The sequence below is a fragment of the Pelodiscus sinensis genome, chromosome 1, assembly GCF_049634645.1.
Source record: "Pelodiscus sinensis isolate JC-2024 chromosome 1, ASM4963464v1, whole genome shotgun sequence".
NCBI lineage: Eukaryota > Metazoa > Chordata > Testudines > Trionychidae > Pelodiscus > Pelodiscus sinensis.
Window position 1 is genome coordinate 68741269 of NC_134711.1, and position 17220 is coordinate 68758488.

Here is a 17220-nt window from a genome sequence, read left to right on the forward strand (position 1 = left end):
CTTGCGCAAAAAGAAGTTATTCCTCGTAGAAAGAGGAATACCTACACTGCAAAACCCCCTCTGTTCTGTTGATTTACTGTAAATTTACTTGCACAAAAACACGCTTGAGGTGTGGACGCTCCATGGGTTTCTGCGCAAAAACAGCTGTTTTTGTTCAAAAACCCTGGAGCGTAGATGTAGCCTCAGTGTATTGGGGCCAAAGGAGTGAGAAGCTTACCCACGATAAGGAAAGTTGCTGAACCTGGAAGACTCTGAGGATCTCAGTTAACTTATTTGGTGTTCAAATAGTGAAGCGATGGGCAATCTAGATACATTTTAGATAAAGCAAACAACCAAACAACCAACTCCCCGCCAAAATAAAAAACCCAACAGCAACAAAAAACAAACCCAAAACAAGCCTTCTCCACAATTTCACCTTCTCTTAGTTCATTTTTTATTTTGTAAAGTTTACAATGTTTCTAACAGGTATTAAAAAAAATTCAACCCAACAACAGTGTGCTTGTAGTACAGTTACAGACAGGTAGCTACAAAGAACATTGCTAGATACAAGAAAAAGGAGGAAGTGATATCTAACCAGTGAAGAACAGCTACAAGCAGCAATAAAATTAATATCTATATAAAAGCTAGCAGTGCAATGATACAAACAGGAAGCAGCTTTACATTAAAAATACAGCTTTTTAAATACAGAAATAGCACCTTTTACAAAAGAAATTGAGAAATGTAAACCTGGTAGGTAGATTCAAGTATATAAATTATACACACATGCCCCCAACACTTGTACCAGAACATAAAAGTTTCACAAACCCTGCACAACATCATGCATGTGCACTTTCTTCAGTGCAAATTCAAATCCTGCTTTTCCTTAGCAGTTTTGCTGATTTGTTTGACTGAACCCAGTGATAGGAAGTGTAGACTGCCATTGCCTCTTGACTATCAGAAGTACCCCATATCTAGTGCAGCAGCCTAACCGCTGCAAGTTCTTCTGCAGGTAACATGGTTTGATCTATTATTTTACACTTTTGCAGTGGTTTCACTCATGCTTCTGTTTACCTAGGTGTGAGTTTTGCCCTTGACGTAAATGGGACAATGTCAAGCCCCACCGCAACCCTTGCATGCCCTGTATGTTACAAAAGCGAAGTAGGCCTGATTCTGCTCTCCCTATAATTGGTCTCGCTTTACTGACTTCAGTAGAGTTACCCCTGATTCATACTGGAGACCCACTGAGATCAGAATCAGGCCCAGTGTTTTAATGAAGCAGGTATTGGAAAATGAAGATTTTCTGTCCCTGTAGTTTCAAGTATAGTTAGGTCAGTCATGAAACAGAACAGCCTTACTGACAAAGTGAGATGGGTTTGCAATGATGATTTAACTGTGGAGTAAAAAGGCTTCATATTTTAATCAAATCCTCCTCCTTCCTCCATACTGCCATTTCACTAACACGCTGCTCACAGATAAAGGAGAAAACAGATTGCGTGACTAGTGTAGATTCTCCATACAATCTGGAACAACATCAGTCTGTTTCAAGCCTGAACAGATACTGACTTGTACTAGCTGAGAAAAAAAATCACAGCATCAGTAGCTACAATGTATGCTTGGCAATATTAATGTTAGCTACAGACTTCATTTTACTTTGCAAAGTAATTTATAATTGGGAGTACAAGAAAAAGTGATTCAAATACAATCATGTAAACTTGCAAAACTGTAGTGTAAAACATAAAACTTTTAAAATTTAACAGTTGTAAGGGTTCTCTTTCCCACACCTGAAATTTTCTGTGTCATTCTACTGTCAAATTGTTGGTTGTTTTAAAAGAAGGATTAAAATACTCCCTCCTCATAAGGCTCTCATTGGTCTACTTCTAATATAAGGCCACTGTACTCCCACTTACCACTCCACTAAAATTCATTCTTAAGTTCCATTTGGTAAGGACACATTTCTTTATAAACCCTTCCCTTTCCCCCAAGAAATCCTTCTCTCCCAAGGCTAGAGAAATAGCACATTAGACTGTCTGCTCTCAAGAGAGCAATATCAATAAACACATATTTTCACTACATGAAAGAAGAGCTGATGTGGCTACCCACAGATTTAATAAAATTTCAAAGTAACATGATAATATTAAAAAAGAAGAAATGCAACTGCAGATTGTGAAAACATCTAAAATCAGTACTAACCATTACATTATTTCCGTTTATATTAATTGTGCTCAAACACCATCCACCCACTGTTTGAGGACTCTGAATGCTAATAAGTGTGACATGTACCTTTCTTTATTCCCACTTTATCTGCAGGCATGAAGCTAACTACCACCCCTATCTTCCCAAATTCATGACTCCCGCTCACTGATATCTTCTTTCTACAATTTTTCCACACAGGTGCCTAAATACAAAGCTTCCCACTTTTCATGTGTATTCAAATACACCATTCATGGGGACTGTCTTTGTTCATAATCTCCAGCCGTATTAAAATTTAGTGAATAATTATAATTTCTAATGAGAGTTACCAAAATTGCCTACTGTCATTGGTCAACAATTATGCACATGAGTATTTTTGGAAATAAAATCTAAAATCCTGTGATTAATTGCTAAGTTCTATCTGGATTTAGAGAGATTCTAGACCATATATTTCAATGGAGAAGAAATCCTAGCACACACATTCAGAGATTCACTATTCCCAGATTAATTTGTCAGATTGTGTTATTTAGGAACCAGATTCAATTTGTTAATTAATTTGTACTTTTTGCCCAGAAAAAGACACAAGACAAGGACTAATACAGTTCATTAATACAACTACCAAAAAAAAGTTAAGATTCACAGTTATTTTGGTCTTAATATTTTCATATGTATACATTCATCCATTCTGTAAGTTCATTAGGCTTTTGTAAAACAAGTGCAGGGCAAACTGTACAACCACCAATCAATATTCAAGTAGTCATACCCTGAGAAAATCTGTTGTTTTGAGGCTGCAAACATTTTGCACTAAATCCCATTCCAATATACAAAATAAATAACAAGAAACTGCATTGCTGAGGCAGAATTTGATAGACTGAAACACAGGCAGCAGCTGCTTTTACAGCTGCAGGAGGTTTTCATTTTTTTACCACAGATTTACTCAGGGTAAGTAGAGGACATGTAAAAAACACTCACCCTAGATAAGTGCTGGACAGCTTACTTAAAGAAAGAAAGAAAGAAAGAAAGAAAGAAAGAAAGTTCCATGAGACTCCAATAAGTCTGTTTACATCTTGTCACAGCAATATAGTATTTTTCATATTAAAACCACAAATACAGTTTGGTGCTTGCATTGCTGCACCATGCTCAAAGTCTGAATCCTAACAAATATTAAATGAGCAATTAAATAAAGATACTTCAGTGATAGGGATGATTGATGAAGGAGAAAGCTAAAGAATTAGTGTGGAAGGGAAGTATGCCAACAGGGGTGACATTTTAACATCCTCCTCTTGTTATGAAATCGTAGTTGTTAACAAAAGCCACAGCTAAGTCATATTAGAATATGACCACACCCTTGCAATGAGTTGGATTAGTCAGTGCCGCTACTTGAGATTTCTAGTCTCCTCTGAACAGAACTGGTATTTCTGGTCTGGTTGCCTTCCTTTTTTTTCCATGCAATAGGATCTCCAAGGCTGCTGGGAGTTTTGAAAAATGCCTCATGATGTGTAGGACGAATGCTCTTCGGAGTAAGTGGGGTTGATGATGGCTAGTTATACAAGTGAAACAAAGCAATTCAGAAATGTCTTATCCAAAAGTGAGAAAACACACGCTATTTCTTAGATACACGAATAAAGATTTCAAGCCAGGTGTCTAAAATTAGGGTCCTAAATCCATATTTAAACATCCGAACATAGACAAATTCAGTTTTAAGTGCCTGTCGTACCTCACTGTCAAGGGCTCAGTGTGGATTTAGATGCCTAGCATTAGACATCTGTTTGAAAACTTTAGCACGAGTTTTATAACACAATGACTTTCCTTGAATATGCAAACTAACACTCTTTTTAGTGATTATACTGTGATTGATTTTTGAATTCTGTTATTTTTTCATAAGTTTGCAAACATCCAAAACCACAATTTTATTTTTAATTGATCACTCATTCCCCGTATCATTCCCTGATAATATTTTTTTAAAAGAGTAAGACTAAAGCAAAGACAAAGTGTAGTGGGTAAGAGAAACAGATAGCAATGTCGTTTGATCTCATGTGTAGTACTAAACATAGCCAATTTCCTCCCTATTCTGAATTGGTATTAATGATTTCTTTGACACAAGAAAAAACTCACATTGTGTTAATTTTGTTTTTAAAATTGAGAGTCCTGTCCTTATCCATCGTATATAATACTTTCACCCAGCGCTCTAATCAGACACTATCATTAGGAAGTGGTATTATTTAGATATTAAAGTAAATGATTTGGGGGTGAAGCGTGGAGGATTTATACTTTTTTTTTTTTTTTTTTTTACAACTTTTCAGCCAGATGTCTGAGTTAAAACTGAGAATCCTCCTACGCTGCTCTGCCCTATCCTATTTATTTACTTTACACAATTCAGCTTTTTAGTGGTAATGCCTATCAGAAGGCTGTAAGAAAATTGCTGGTAGCAATTTTATTGCAGAAACTGCAACTTTTAAATATACCAGAAATGTTTATAGTTGCCTCAAATTTGAGTGACCTGAATTAGCATGACCTTGTGTACTAGGTTGCAATGCCACTCACAGACATCACGGCAGAAGGTATGACCAGGCCACTCAAATTTTACCTGGCTTCTTCACAGTCATGCTTGTGTTGGAGAGCCAAACAGAACACATATCATCTCTTCTGTACTGCTGCTCTGCTTTGGAAGATAGGTTGTATGCCTAAAACCACAACTTTAACAAACTGTGGCTGCAACTTCTGAACCAAACCTTTCCCTTTCTCTCCCCCCAAAATCTCAACAATTTACCAGAGAATCAAAGCATTGGGGAAAGCATAGACTGATTTGGGAGAGAGTAATCATTTTTTCTACTTCAGTTTATGGTGCTAGCAAACTTGCAGATACACATGTTTAATATTATACTTCAACCTGTCAGAGGTTTGTTTGTTAGTTTTTTAAAAATATGTCACTGCAAGGGTAGACACTGCACCATAATGTTATCCTCTCCCTCTGCGACAGACACACCTCTCCAGCTGAGTCAATAACTGCAAAACCAAATCTCTCTCATTCAGTCTCAGCCACTTGGTCCCAGGACAGGGGTGGGCCAACATCTGGCCCAGCAGACTTTTTTTATCTGCTCTTGGACCTCCTGCCAGGAAATGGAGTTATGGGCTTGTCCAATCCCAACTCACAATTCCATCGTCTTCTGGCATGGAGCAGCACCACACTGCACAGGTGAGCATGCACCATGCTGTTTCTGGGATTGGAACCCTGGCCCTATGCAGCAGCCCCTCCCCCACTCGGAAGCATGCTCGGTCTCCTCCTGGTCTCCTGTGGCCTCACCCTCAAGAGCCATAACCTGATGCAGCCCTCAGGCCTCTAGTTTGCCCACCCCTGCTGCAGGATGACACTTTTGTATAGCCTCCCTGTAATAAATTCCTCACCTGTTGTAGTTTCAGAAGGGTGACTGGGTGCCCTGTACAAACTGGGGATTCCAGTTTAACCATGCTGCAAGACTTTCCAAGCACAGGGCTCAGATGTACAGCAGAAGACGGCTGTTGTGAATCCACTGAAGGTATTTTGGAGGTCTTTGGAGTAACCATTGCTGTGGTGCCAATAAAGACGGGCGTTGTTGATGTGAAGGTGGGCATACTGATATTTGTGGCTGCAGCATTTGGAAGAGAGCCAGCAGGAGCAGAAGAAAGCGGACCGGTGATTGCTGGAGAACAGATAAGAGGGAGGGGTGCCAAGGCTGTTGATGGCACTACCACACAGGGAACACTAAGAGATGGTAACTGGCTTGCAGACAGACCAACAGCACCAGGGATTTGGTTTGCAGAAAACAGGAAGTTAAAACCACTTAATCCTAAACCAAAGAGAGAGCAAATTAAGGAATTAATGCAGTTTGCTAATGGACATTAACCATACATGTTATTTAATAAAAGGGAGAAGCAGGGAAAAAGTAAAGCTGTCTAGGAAAAAGCAAAACATAAAGGTAAATAAACTACATGTCTGAGAGATCTACTCAAATCGCTCTGCGTTGTTTATATCCCCACCTTTCCTCTCATCTCTCTTTTATATTTTTCTCTATTTAGATTGCAAGCATCTGTAAAGCACCAACCACCATTTGCTGATGTATAAATAAGAACCATAAGTGGCAGCCTGTATACATACACTTGGTACTTGTTTCTCCACTAATTTAGAAATAATTTACTCAACTCTTTTTTAAAAATAAAACTTATACATGGCTTTAAAGGAGAGCTGTCAATTAACTGCAGTTAATTCAAGTGATTAACTCAAACCAAATTAACTCGATTAAAAATTACCATTTTCATCACATTGTTAAATAATAATAAAATACCAATTTAAATATTCTGGATATTCTACATTTTCAAATATATTGAATTTAGTTGTAACACGGAATACAAAGTGTATAGTGCTCACTTTATATTATTTCTGATTACAAATAAAGATACACAAAAGAAATATGATTTTTCAATTCATCTCAAAGAAATGCTACCGTGTAATCTCTTTATTGTAAAAGTGCAACTTACAAAAGAATTGTTTTTGTCGCAGAACTGCACTCAAAAATAAAACAATGTAAAACTTTAGAGCCTGCAAGTCCACTAAGTCATTGTTTTTGTTCACCTCAATGGTTAAGACAAACAAGTTTGTCTTCATTTACGGTACCCTACCTGTAATTCCCCATCCTGCAAGGCATTTTCATGATAAAAAGATTGCACTACAGTACTTATATGAGGTGAATTGAAAAATACTATTTATTTTGTTTCTTTTTTACAGTGTAAATATATGTAATACAAGTGTAGAGTACTGCATATTTTGTATTCTGTGTAGTAACTAAAGTCAATGTAATTGAAAATATTTAGAAAACCTTCAAAATATTTAAATGCATTGTATTCTATTATTTTAACAATGTGATGAAAACTACAATTAAGCACAATTTTTAAAAATCTTATGATTAATTTTTGTAATCGTTTGACAGCCCTACTTTAAAGAAATAACATTATAAAAATCCACTTGTTAAAAGCCCAATCAAAACTAACTGCAGTCAAGGGAAAGATTTTAATTGTCTTCACTGGGTGTTGAATTGGTCCCCAATTTATCAGATCTTCTGAACACCTTCATCAACATTTTCAAACTAAGGCTCCCAGACTGTAAATTGCTGTGAATCTGTATCCATGTAGCACTGCACCTGCAAATAGTGGCTTTGACTCAGTGGCACAATAGGACTAAACTCCAAGGGAGCAACCACTCCATTCCACAGCAGCCATAAAAACTTCTTCCCTTCACCCTACACAGGTGCCTTGAATGGGAACATCTTGTAACTGGCTTTAAGAGAGCAACTCAACTCCCTGGGCCTCAGCTGCTGCAGTGTTCTTCAGGCTACTTGACTCACCAGCCTCAACTTCTAGCTCCCCACATTCTTGGCTACAAGATGGACTTCAGTTCTGGCTGCCTAGCTCTATAGACCAAAGCACACACTGAATTAACTACCCCATGTGCTACCTGCATACTGATCCTGGCAGGGCAGGGAGCCAGAAAATAAGAACTCACATGCCTATCAACAGCCATCAGACAAATTCTGCAGCAGCAATGCTGAGGTGCATGAGATCCTGGAAAAATAGATTCCAGGACTGAAATCTACAAAGCCCTGCTTGAGTTGAGTTACACCTTGTAGAGCTAATTTCAGGCTATTAAGACACCAAATACTAAGGCTGGGTCCATAAGTGCTATGGGGCATAGCTGCAGCTACGCAAGTGAGGTTTTTCTGTCACTGTCATGTCTACAGGAAGGTTAGGTTGCTCTAACTACATCACAGGGGGAAAATTTTCACAGCCCTTAGTGACGTAGATGGGTCAGTCTGTTTTAGGAATAGACAAAACCTACGTTCTCCTTTTCAAGGTTTTCTCTACATCCATAAAGGCAAAAACATTAAAAAAAAAAAAAAAAAAAAAAAAAAAAAGACAGATGAGGTCCCAAAGAACAGGTCTATTGTGATAAGCAATGTGTGTTGCTGTGGAAATATGTGAGGCCCTGTTATTCACTGTAATCCATATGAACATACCTACATAAAAGCATACTGGTTTTCAGAGTTACAAACAGCTCCCAGTGACTGTAGTAGGATTTGAGAGTGAACAGGTTTTCTGAAATTCAGATAACTTTTGCTTAGGTGCCCAAATCTGGATTTAACACCCCCACTTAATATGCCTGAATTTTTAAATTTATGCCTCATCATTTAGTCATAATGTATCCCTGTGTATCTATATAGTCCTTACCTGCAGCTGGCTGCACATAGAGATACTGTGGAAAGAAGGTTTGTTGGTTATTTTCTTGAGATATGTGCTCTTTTCCCTGTGAGGGATCTTCATGGTCTCTGTTCGGAGATTGCTTTTCCTGGGGAGGCTCTAAAGGTTTAGTTGTATCCTCTTCTGCAGTCTCACCAGCAGGAGTTCCTAAATCAAGATGAAAAGCTCCTAGATGTACATTAGAGGCGCAGCTGCTTCCCAAGGGATATGCTACATCAGGTGACTCAATAGGCTTCTGAGCAAAAACAGAATTAGGAAGGAAAAGTCTACATTAAAATAGTACATGGGCTACCATTCACGTGCCTTCCTTAACTAAAGAGTGAATTCACTCTGGGGCAGAGGGCCACCACAAGGAGTGTTGTAGTGACAGTCATCTACACAAGGCTGACTTTCATCTTAAGTGTTTAGGGCTTTTTTTTTAATTTTGAAAGAAAATCTTGACAAGGGTTGTAGATGCCTTGTAGTTGCCCCAGACAGCCCACAATCAGACAATGGCCTGGGCTCCCAATTCAGCATCTGAACTAGACACTGTATGTGAACCTCCTCTCTTTGCAGAAATTGACTCATTGGCTTCCAAAGCCCCATCCTCTCCTAACCCACTCATCCTGCAGAGAGCAGAAGTTGGACTGGGAGGATAGAGAGGGAGGTGAGACAAGGAAGAGGGGAAGAGGCATATCACCTTCCCATGGCTCTGTAGAATGAGCAATGCTGCCTGGGTGAACCCTAGTGGTGTAAAAGCTGATGAGGAGTAACAGTGTCTCCTGTGGAACTGCCACGTTGGGAGGTAGCCCCAGTGACAGGATAATGTGTAGAAGAACCCTCTGATTTCTTCTTCTCTTGCAGGTATTTTTATGGAAGGGACTGATCTGTGCCTCATCATGAGGTAATCAGTCACTTTTTAACCAGAGACATCTTCCAATTAACGCTTCACCAAATGTATTTCTCCCCTTCCCCATTATACTTGTGCATGTGAGGTAGGATTTGTCTCTCTCTAAATAGGTATCTGTACAGAAGAGACTATTTCAAGTAACATGAGCATCTTTCCCCTGCTCTCAGCTTTAGCAACAAAGGTGGGTGTCAATTAAATGCACTTCCCTACCTTGGGTAGCACCAATGAGAGGGGGGCATCACTCTGCTCCAGGGTCTTCCTTTTAGCAACTGGCTCAGAGCTGGCTGCAGGCGTGGAGGGAGATGCACACTTCTGGGAACTACGCTTGTGACAATTAACTGAAAATACAGCAGCTTGTGGCTTCAGGGGTGAGGCCTGCCCCTTAGGGCTTCTGTTGCATTTTTCTCCTACATTAGGAAGGTTCTCTCTCGACAGATGTTCCTGAGGGCTGCCACACAGCATGAAGACAGACGCAGAAGGGAAGCAAACAAAAGGCTGGTTGGGGAGTAGAGCGGGTTTCCCGTTCTCTATTTTTGAGACTGCTAGAGTGGGAGTCTGCAAAACTTGGCTGTTCACACCATTTGACAGAGAGAGGTGTGACATATCTGAATGAGCAATGGGAAACACTGGATGAGGTATGGGGTTAAGACAATAATCAGAGTCCCCAGAATCTGGAAGGACAGAGAACGGAGAGATTAAGGCTGGATTCCTTGATGAATGTAAGCTTGTTTCAGTGGCACAATTTTTACTCCTAAAAGATGCAAGAAAAAGAGAAAGGCATGCAGTTCAGAATGACATCCCCATAAACTATCCTTATAAACAAAATTGTGAGGTTCTCTGGGGTTAAGTGTGGATTCTTTCAATAAGTGCTAACAGGGACATACAACATGTATCCGCAAAATACAGACTCCATGCTATTCTCACCTATGTTATCAGAGAGTGTTTGGATTTGACAGTGGAACAGACCAATTCCGCAGCATGCTTACCCCTTCTCTCTACAGAAGACTCTCTGTGGGGTCTAACTCTCTCCTTTTTAGATGGGATGGAGACAGATGCTCTCATTAGCATATTCTGGCTTCAAATTAATGAGCTAAAGCAATGTTAACTTGCATGGAGGGTTGGTCAAAAACCCCTAAAAGATTGATCATTTTTTTTTACAAATATTTTCTTTTTTTTTTAATGGGAAGAATCCCATTATCTCTGAGGCTATGTCTACACTGCAGCCTTTTGTCGGCAGAGACAATGCAAATGTACCGCTCATTAGCATTTGTCATGCTGTTATTTGCATATTCTCTGCCAATACCTTTTGCAGAAGAGGTTTTGCGCAAAAACGAGCAGGCATACAGATCTTGCACAAAAGGTTTTTTTTGCACAAAACAGATCCGTCTACACTGCTAGTTTTTGTGCAAAAACCTCTTGCACAAAAAGCATTGGAAGAGATTATGTAAATGAAGCATGAGAAAATGCTAATGATCACTTCATTTGCATTACCCCGTCAGCAAAAAAAAACCATAGTGTAGACATAGCCCTAGAACCCTACTCAGGATAACTAGAGCTCGTATCTATAAGCTTCCAATAAATATGTTTCATGAAATTTTCAAAGCACTCCAGGGGATTTACACATATCTGGACCATTAATTGTATCGCAAGATGTTCCTGAATCCCCTCAACTTCTTTGAAAATATCAATAGTTGTTTCATTTCTCTATTAAAATGTGAAGCATATTAGCCTGACTCTTTTACATGCACATGGAGAACAAAAGTTACCCCGAAAGCCAATTTCTGTCCTCTAATGAAAGTCACTGGAAATTGTGCATCTCCAACCTCTGGATAAAATTTGACCTTAAATTAAAATGAATAGGGCAGGGAACTGAGCAGACTAAGTTTTAAGACCCAACTTACTCTGCATCCTTTTCCATCTTCTGTCTGCAGACAGCTGCTAGATTTATCATTTTAGAGCAGTATTCATCTGAACCTACAAAGCAAGCTGAAAGAACAAAGGGACATTGAATTAATTACAGAGATTTTCTAAGCACATTTTTATATTGATAATACAAAGAGCGGAATCCAGTTTTTCTGCCAAGGAATGTTTTTATAATATTTACTCTTCAGTTTGAGCACCACCATCAGTTCCATGCAAGAAACACTCAGCACTAAGCAGGCTTAGGACAATTCATAGAGAATTCTGGAAGAACTTTTGCTTTATAACTTTAGAATTCTAAAGTGTGAAAGTGCTATAAACTGGAGTCTTACAGTGAACTCCATGTTACTAGAAACCATTCAGTAAAAATCTGTTATCTTTTTAATTCAAGAATCTTAATCTGTCTGCCAAATTCCCACAGAAGAAATAACACCATGCTTCCAGTATGCAAAGAACAGAAAATTTACTGAAAAATAGGAACATCGCTCCCAGGCTGAAAGTGACTGCTACAGATACAATGGGTTAGGAAAGAGCAACTCCTCTTGGTATTTACCTTGCCTCTCCCTATGTGGGCTGTTGGGTTCAGAGCTGAACTTCCTTTTGATCCCTTCACAAGGCTGAACAGTGTTAAATGAAGAGTGCCGTGAAAGCCTCTGTTTTCCATTCACATGGGTTTGATGTTGGGCACATGCTCCTCTTTTCAGTTCTGGTAAAGCAGCACATGTAGGAGCATCAGTTCTTGGTTCATCTAAAGAAATGGGGTTTTGTAAAGTTATCCCCTGAAGGACACCTGTTGTCACTGCAGCTTCTACCATGACACCATAGAATGTTCACGGAACTTTACTATGAACACAGCAGAAGAAAACCCTCTAAACACTGTACTTGTCTAACACCACAAAACTATGTTAAAGCTAGTGGAGAAGATAAGGGCACCCTTTCCCATAATCACTCCAGCACTGCATATCAGTTCAAGATCCTGGGCTGTATCCATGCTCTACTAGGAGCAGCTACAAAGAGCAAAAGGGAAGATGAGGCAAAAGTAGCATTAATGTTCACTTATTTCTCCATGATCATAAAACTGGTCAGCCCTAAAATAAAGTAATGTAAGGATTGTCTACCAGGGTATGTCTAGACTACATGGCTCTGTCGACAGAGCCATGTAAACTAGCTTACCCGACATAGTCAATGAGGTGGGGATTTAAATAATCCCTGCTTCATTAAAATAAAAATGACCACTGCGCTGTGCTGACAATCAGCTGATCTGGTACAGAACAGGAGTCTAGACGCGGATCGAGCGACAAGGGAAGCCTTTGTCGACCGCTCCTTTATGCCTCGTGAAACCTTCCCCTCCCCCCAAATTTATGTATAAACTTCCTGTTTGTTTTAAACCTGCTGCCTATTAAAAAGAAGAAAGTTCCAGAAAAAACACACAGACCTCCCTCCCTCTCCCAAACACCAAGCCACACAAATTACCACTATTTCCATTGAATTCCACAGGCCCAATCCATTTGAAGGCTGGTTTTCGACCCCTTTCTTCTGTGACATGTACTTTCTTTATGAGTCCTAGGCTGGTCAGAACGTTGGCAATATCATACAGCCTTCGTACCTTTGCTGAAAGGTAAACAAAAGTGTAAAGAAATATACAGTAAATATGCTGTACAAAAATGGTCCCCAAACTCCAGAAGCCTGGAAATATGTTTGGTGGCTCACCCCTCTCCGGGATCTCAAGCCAGCCCCCATGGGGCAAGGAGGGAATAGCACCCACCCCCAATCTGTCCTCAGTCACAGCTCTGGCCCCTGCCTCAGCCCCCATCTCCTATGTTCCTCTCCAGGCCATGGCCCCCAGCCCCAGTCTCCTCCACAGCTCTGCTTCCAGCCATAGTTCCGCTCCTAGGGCTGTGGACGGGTTCCAATATAGGTAAGGAGGGGGCACAAAAGAAAACGTTTGGGGACCATTGCTGTATAAGCTAATTAATTTGTGCCATAATGCCAAGGTAGCTTTTGGGAATAGGTTACAAGGAAGTATGTCAGTTTATGCACAAGTCACTTCTGTCCAATGGATGCATTTCCTAGCAAGAGCAGAACTGCATGATAAAAATATTTCATCCCACCTTGAAAGCAGCATCATCTGAGAATACTCATATCAATCCATTTTTTTGTTTTTACTCTACAACTCCAATGAACTGAATGATGATGTAGCTAGATGACAACGCCCATAAAACACAAGGTTGTACAACTGAACTCTTCTTCTCTCCCCCAATATATCTAAATATTTAGGGCATAGGCATTTATTATGATTCAGATTCTGCATTTTATATACAGTAATTCCTCATTTAACACAGTAGATACGTTTCAGAAAATGATCGTGCAAAGTGAAAATGTGTTATGCGGGGTCAATTTTCCCATTGAAAATAATGGAAAAGGTGGGGGTTGCGTTTCAAACGCACGTGCGCTCACAGCTTCAGCCTGCACTTGTTAGCAGCTGGGACTGGGACATAAGGTTGGGGGAGAGAGGGGACTGGGTTATAGCAGGGAGGGGAGGTGTTTGGCTCTGGAGAAGGGAAGGACAGGGGAGGGGGCTTGCAGCCGGCGGCTGGGTTTCCCCAGCTGGCCTGTCACCAGCAGCTGCACGGGGATTCCTCTGCCTCCTTATAAAGCAGTGGAGGTTTGCCGATCACCGCGCAGTTCCTCGGTGACCCCCTCTGACCGGACACAAGGCATCTGGCCAGAGGGGGTCATCGGGGAACTGCACGGCGAGCGGCAAACCTCGGTCACTTTGTAAGGAGGCAGAGGAAGTCCCGGGCATCTGTGCGAGGCTTCCCCTGCCTCCGTGCAAAGTTGCAGAGGTTTGCCACTCACCGTAGAGTTCCCCGGTTACCCCCTCTGGCTGCACGCAAAGCATCTGGCCAGAGGAGGTCGCCGGGGAAATGCGCAGTGAGCGGCAAACTTCTGCCGCTTTGCAGGGAGGCAGGGGAAGCCTCGCGCAGCTGCTGGCCACTGGCTGGCCCTAGGGGAAAGCGTGTTATTGCGGGGACGGGGTCGTATTGTTTGAAAAATATTCCCTAAAAAAAAAAAAATTGTGCTATCACGAAAACGTGTTAAGCAGGCACGTGTTAAGTGAGGAATTACTGTAGTTAAAAAAAACCTCTTAAACAGCATGGAAAGAATCATCTGTGCTTGAGATCTCAGGGTATGTCTAGACTACATGCCGCTATCAGCAGAGGCATGTAGATTAGGCTACCCGACATAGTCAATGAAGCGAGGATTTAAATATTCCCCACTTCATTAAAATGAACATGGCTGCCACGCTGTGCCGACGATCAGCTGATCCGGCACAACATGGCAGATCCATGTCATTGACTATGTCGGGTAGCCTAATCTACATGCCTCTGCCGACAGAGGTATGTAGTCTAGACATACCCTCAGATGTCAGCCTGAATGTGTCTCCATTTTCTCTGCTGACTGGATGATTAATCCATTTCTTAACAATAAGACTTACTTTTAAACTTGCTGTGATCTGCTGCATCCTGACTTTCTTCTATCAGTATTTTTGCTGCTATGTCAAGAGTGACTATCTTGGTTTTGGAGACAAGGAACAGCATGACAAACTTTTGGCTCATAATCCGCAATGACTTGTCCTTTCTGCTGTTTGCAGATGCTACATTACAAATAAAATTCAAGACAAGACGGGAAAGTATTAAGATGGTTTCTCATGTACAATAAGGGTAAAGTGTTTCCTTATTAGAAAGCAGAAGTCTTTTTGTAGGCATCAAATAATTATTTAAGGCAGATGGACAACAGCATTTCAGCTGTCTTCAAAAGATAATAACCATTAAAGCATAAAGAATTGGTTTTAAATGTACTGAGCCAGTACAACTGTTGAATGCCAGGGAATTTATACCAACATTTGTCTTGTGTAACAGAGAGGAAGAGCTGGCCCTCAGTTAAAAAAAAAAGGACACAGCACTTTTACTATTTACCAGAAAATAAGGAGGGATGAGGGGAGAGAGACAGAAACAATCTGTTCAACAAATTCTTTCACAAAAGGCTGTTAGGGAAACTAGAGCGCATGAGTGGCTGGGATGCTAGATGGGGGAGGGCATTGCCTTCCCAAACCACCAGCCTGGCCCTGCCCACACTCCGCCCCAAAAAGCCTACTGTGGGTATATTTCGGGTGGAGTTTGCTGCCCCACAGCACCTGTCCTCCCTCCCTGATGCTATGGGTCCAGGGAGCCTGGGTCTGTGCCCACCCACCCTCCCTGTGCTGGGAGGGGAAGGGAGAAGGAGACTGCGCAGCATGCTGTCCCACCTCCGCATGGTGTGGGGCGGGGCTTGACTCCTGCGAGGGGCGGTGCCTTGGCAGAAGGGGCAGGGCTGGGGGCTTGCCTCCCTCAGCCTACCTTCACCCACCACCCATGCTAGAGAGAAGTTGGGTGAGGTAATGTCTTTTAATTTGACCAACTACTGTTAGTGAGAAACAAACCTTCAAGATTACCCAGAGCTCTTCTTTGGTTGTTGGAAACTTAGAGTGTCACAGCTACATACAAGCTGGAACAAATTGTTTAGCATGACTAGTTAACATGTTCCATGAGGCCTGCCATGGACAGGCCATTGCATGTGAGGCGAAAGACTGAAATTGTTGCCATCTGTGCTGTACTTAATTTTATATATATATAAAGAGGAGACTCATCTCCAAAGTTGAATTCAGTACCTTTCACAAGCAATATTGTGTATTTTAGTTTTAAAAATTAATCAAATTAAATAAATAAAAAGCCATACTGTATGTTAAACCCTATGACTGCATCTGTACACAACAACCAGTAGGCAGCTTACCGGAGTGGCAATCTGCCTCCGAAAATTCAAGTAACGGTCTTTCCTGGGAATCTGGAAAGGTCTCCTTTTTACATTCTCCAAATTTATATTCAAGGTCCTGCTCTTTATGCTGGAAGTAAGCCATTTGTTCTTCATACTTCTGGAGCGCTCCTATTTCCTGAAGATTTTTCAGAGTTTGACTCAGGCTGTGTCGTCCGTGCCAACAATACTGATTCTTGGCCACCCGGCTAACAAGGTTCAATGATTCCAGAACGTTCACTATATCATAGATGCGCCTACGCTCAACTCCTGTTTTAGGGAAGAAAGACAGCCTTAAAAGCATTCCTGTTTTTAAACATACTTGTACTCACTCTTCCTTTTTTTCCCTATATGCGTTCACTGAACAAGTCTACTCACAGCAAGTTCCCTCTTTCATCATTTCCCTGGGCAAAGCACAGAGTTTGCACCTACAGAAATCAATAGGAGCATAGTCACTGGGCCTGGTTATCCACTGACTTGCACTTATGTAGCACTGTGGAAATTACAGGCATTGTCAAATATTTCACAAGTTGTGAAACAATGGAGAACTGGGCATTTAGTCTTCAATGGGACCAACAGTCTTCTGCTATATTGCTATCAGCAGAAGAGCAGAACAAGCACTGGTAATGGTGGGAAGTTTTGAAAGATTTCCCTAATGCAGACAGGGCCTCTATCTGTATGTTGTGTAAAATACAGGTAATATTTACCAGTCTCATGCAGGTACTAGGACTTTCACTTTGTTAGTATTTTAAAGTGCATGGAGATTGAGTGAAATGTGCTACTAACATGTTGAGTGCTATCCATACATAGTCATATTTTACGAGAACAGCTCCTTAGAGCACCAGCCCCATAAACCCTCTTCTACATGATTCTCCGCATGGAACTCCAGCATACTGGTAGTATGTTGATGGGAAAGAACACGACGGCACATCATCAAGATTATTTGTACAATAGTTAGCAACCCCACATCACTCCCCCAAACACTGGAGCCCAAAACCAAAATCAAGATACAGTAAAACTCCGATGGTCTGGCATCTGTTGGTCCGGCACTACTGATGGTCCGGCACCATCAGGAACCCGGAAGTGCTCCGGGCAGCCGGACC

At 41.1% G+C, this 17220-nt stretch overlaps 1 protein-coding gene across 3 annotated transcripts in view; it reads right to left on the reverse strand.

Moving 5' to 3' along the window:
• Positions 1–370: 370 nt before the first annotated feature.
• E2F7 (E2F transcription factor 7) overlaps positions 371–17220 on the reverse strand; it is a 28322-nt gene continuing 11472 nt past the window's right edge. The window contains exons 5-13 of one of the 3 annotated variants that reach the window (XM_014571216.2): positions 16100–16387; positions 14766–14924; positions 12740–12877; positions 11820–12014; positions 11248–11332; positions 9557–10097; positions 8428–8692; positions 5575–5996; positions 371–3709 (exon numbers count right to left, since the gene is read on the reverse strand). In XM_014571216.2, the coding sequence (XP_014426702.2) occupies positions 3533–3709; positions 5575–5996; positions 8428–8692; positions 9557–10097; positions 11248–11332; positions 11820–12014; positions 12740–12877; positions 14766–14924; positions 16100–16387 (2270 nt within the window). In that variant the 3' untranslated portion in view covers positions 371–3532. The remainder of the gene's footprint in view (positions 3710–5574; positions 5997–8427; positions 8693–9556; positions 10098–11247; positions 11333–11819; positions 12015–12739; positions 12878–14765; positions 14925–16099; positions 16388–17220) is intronic. The other 2 variants (XM_075932228.1, XM_075932215.1) reach the window with 2 other exon arrangements.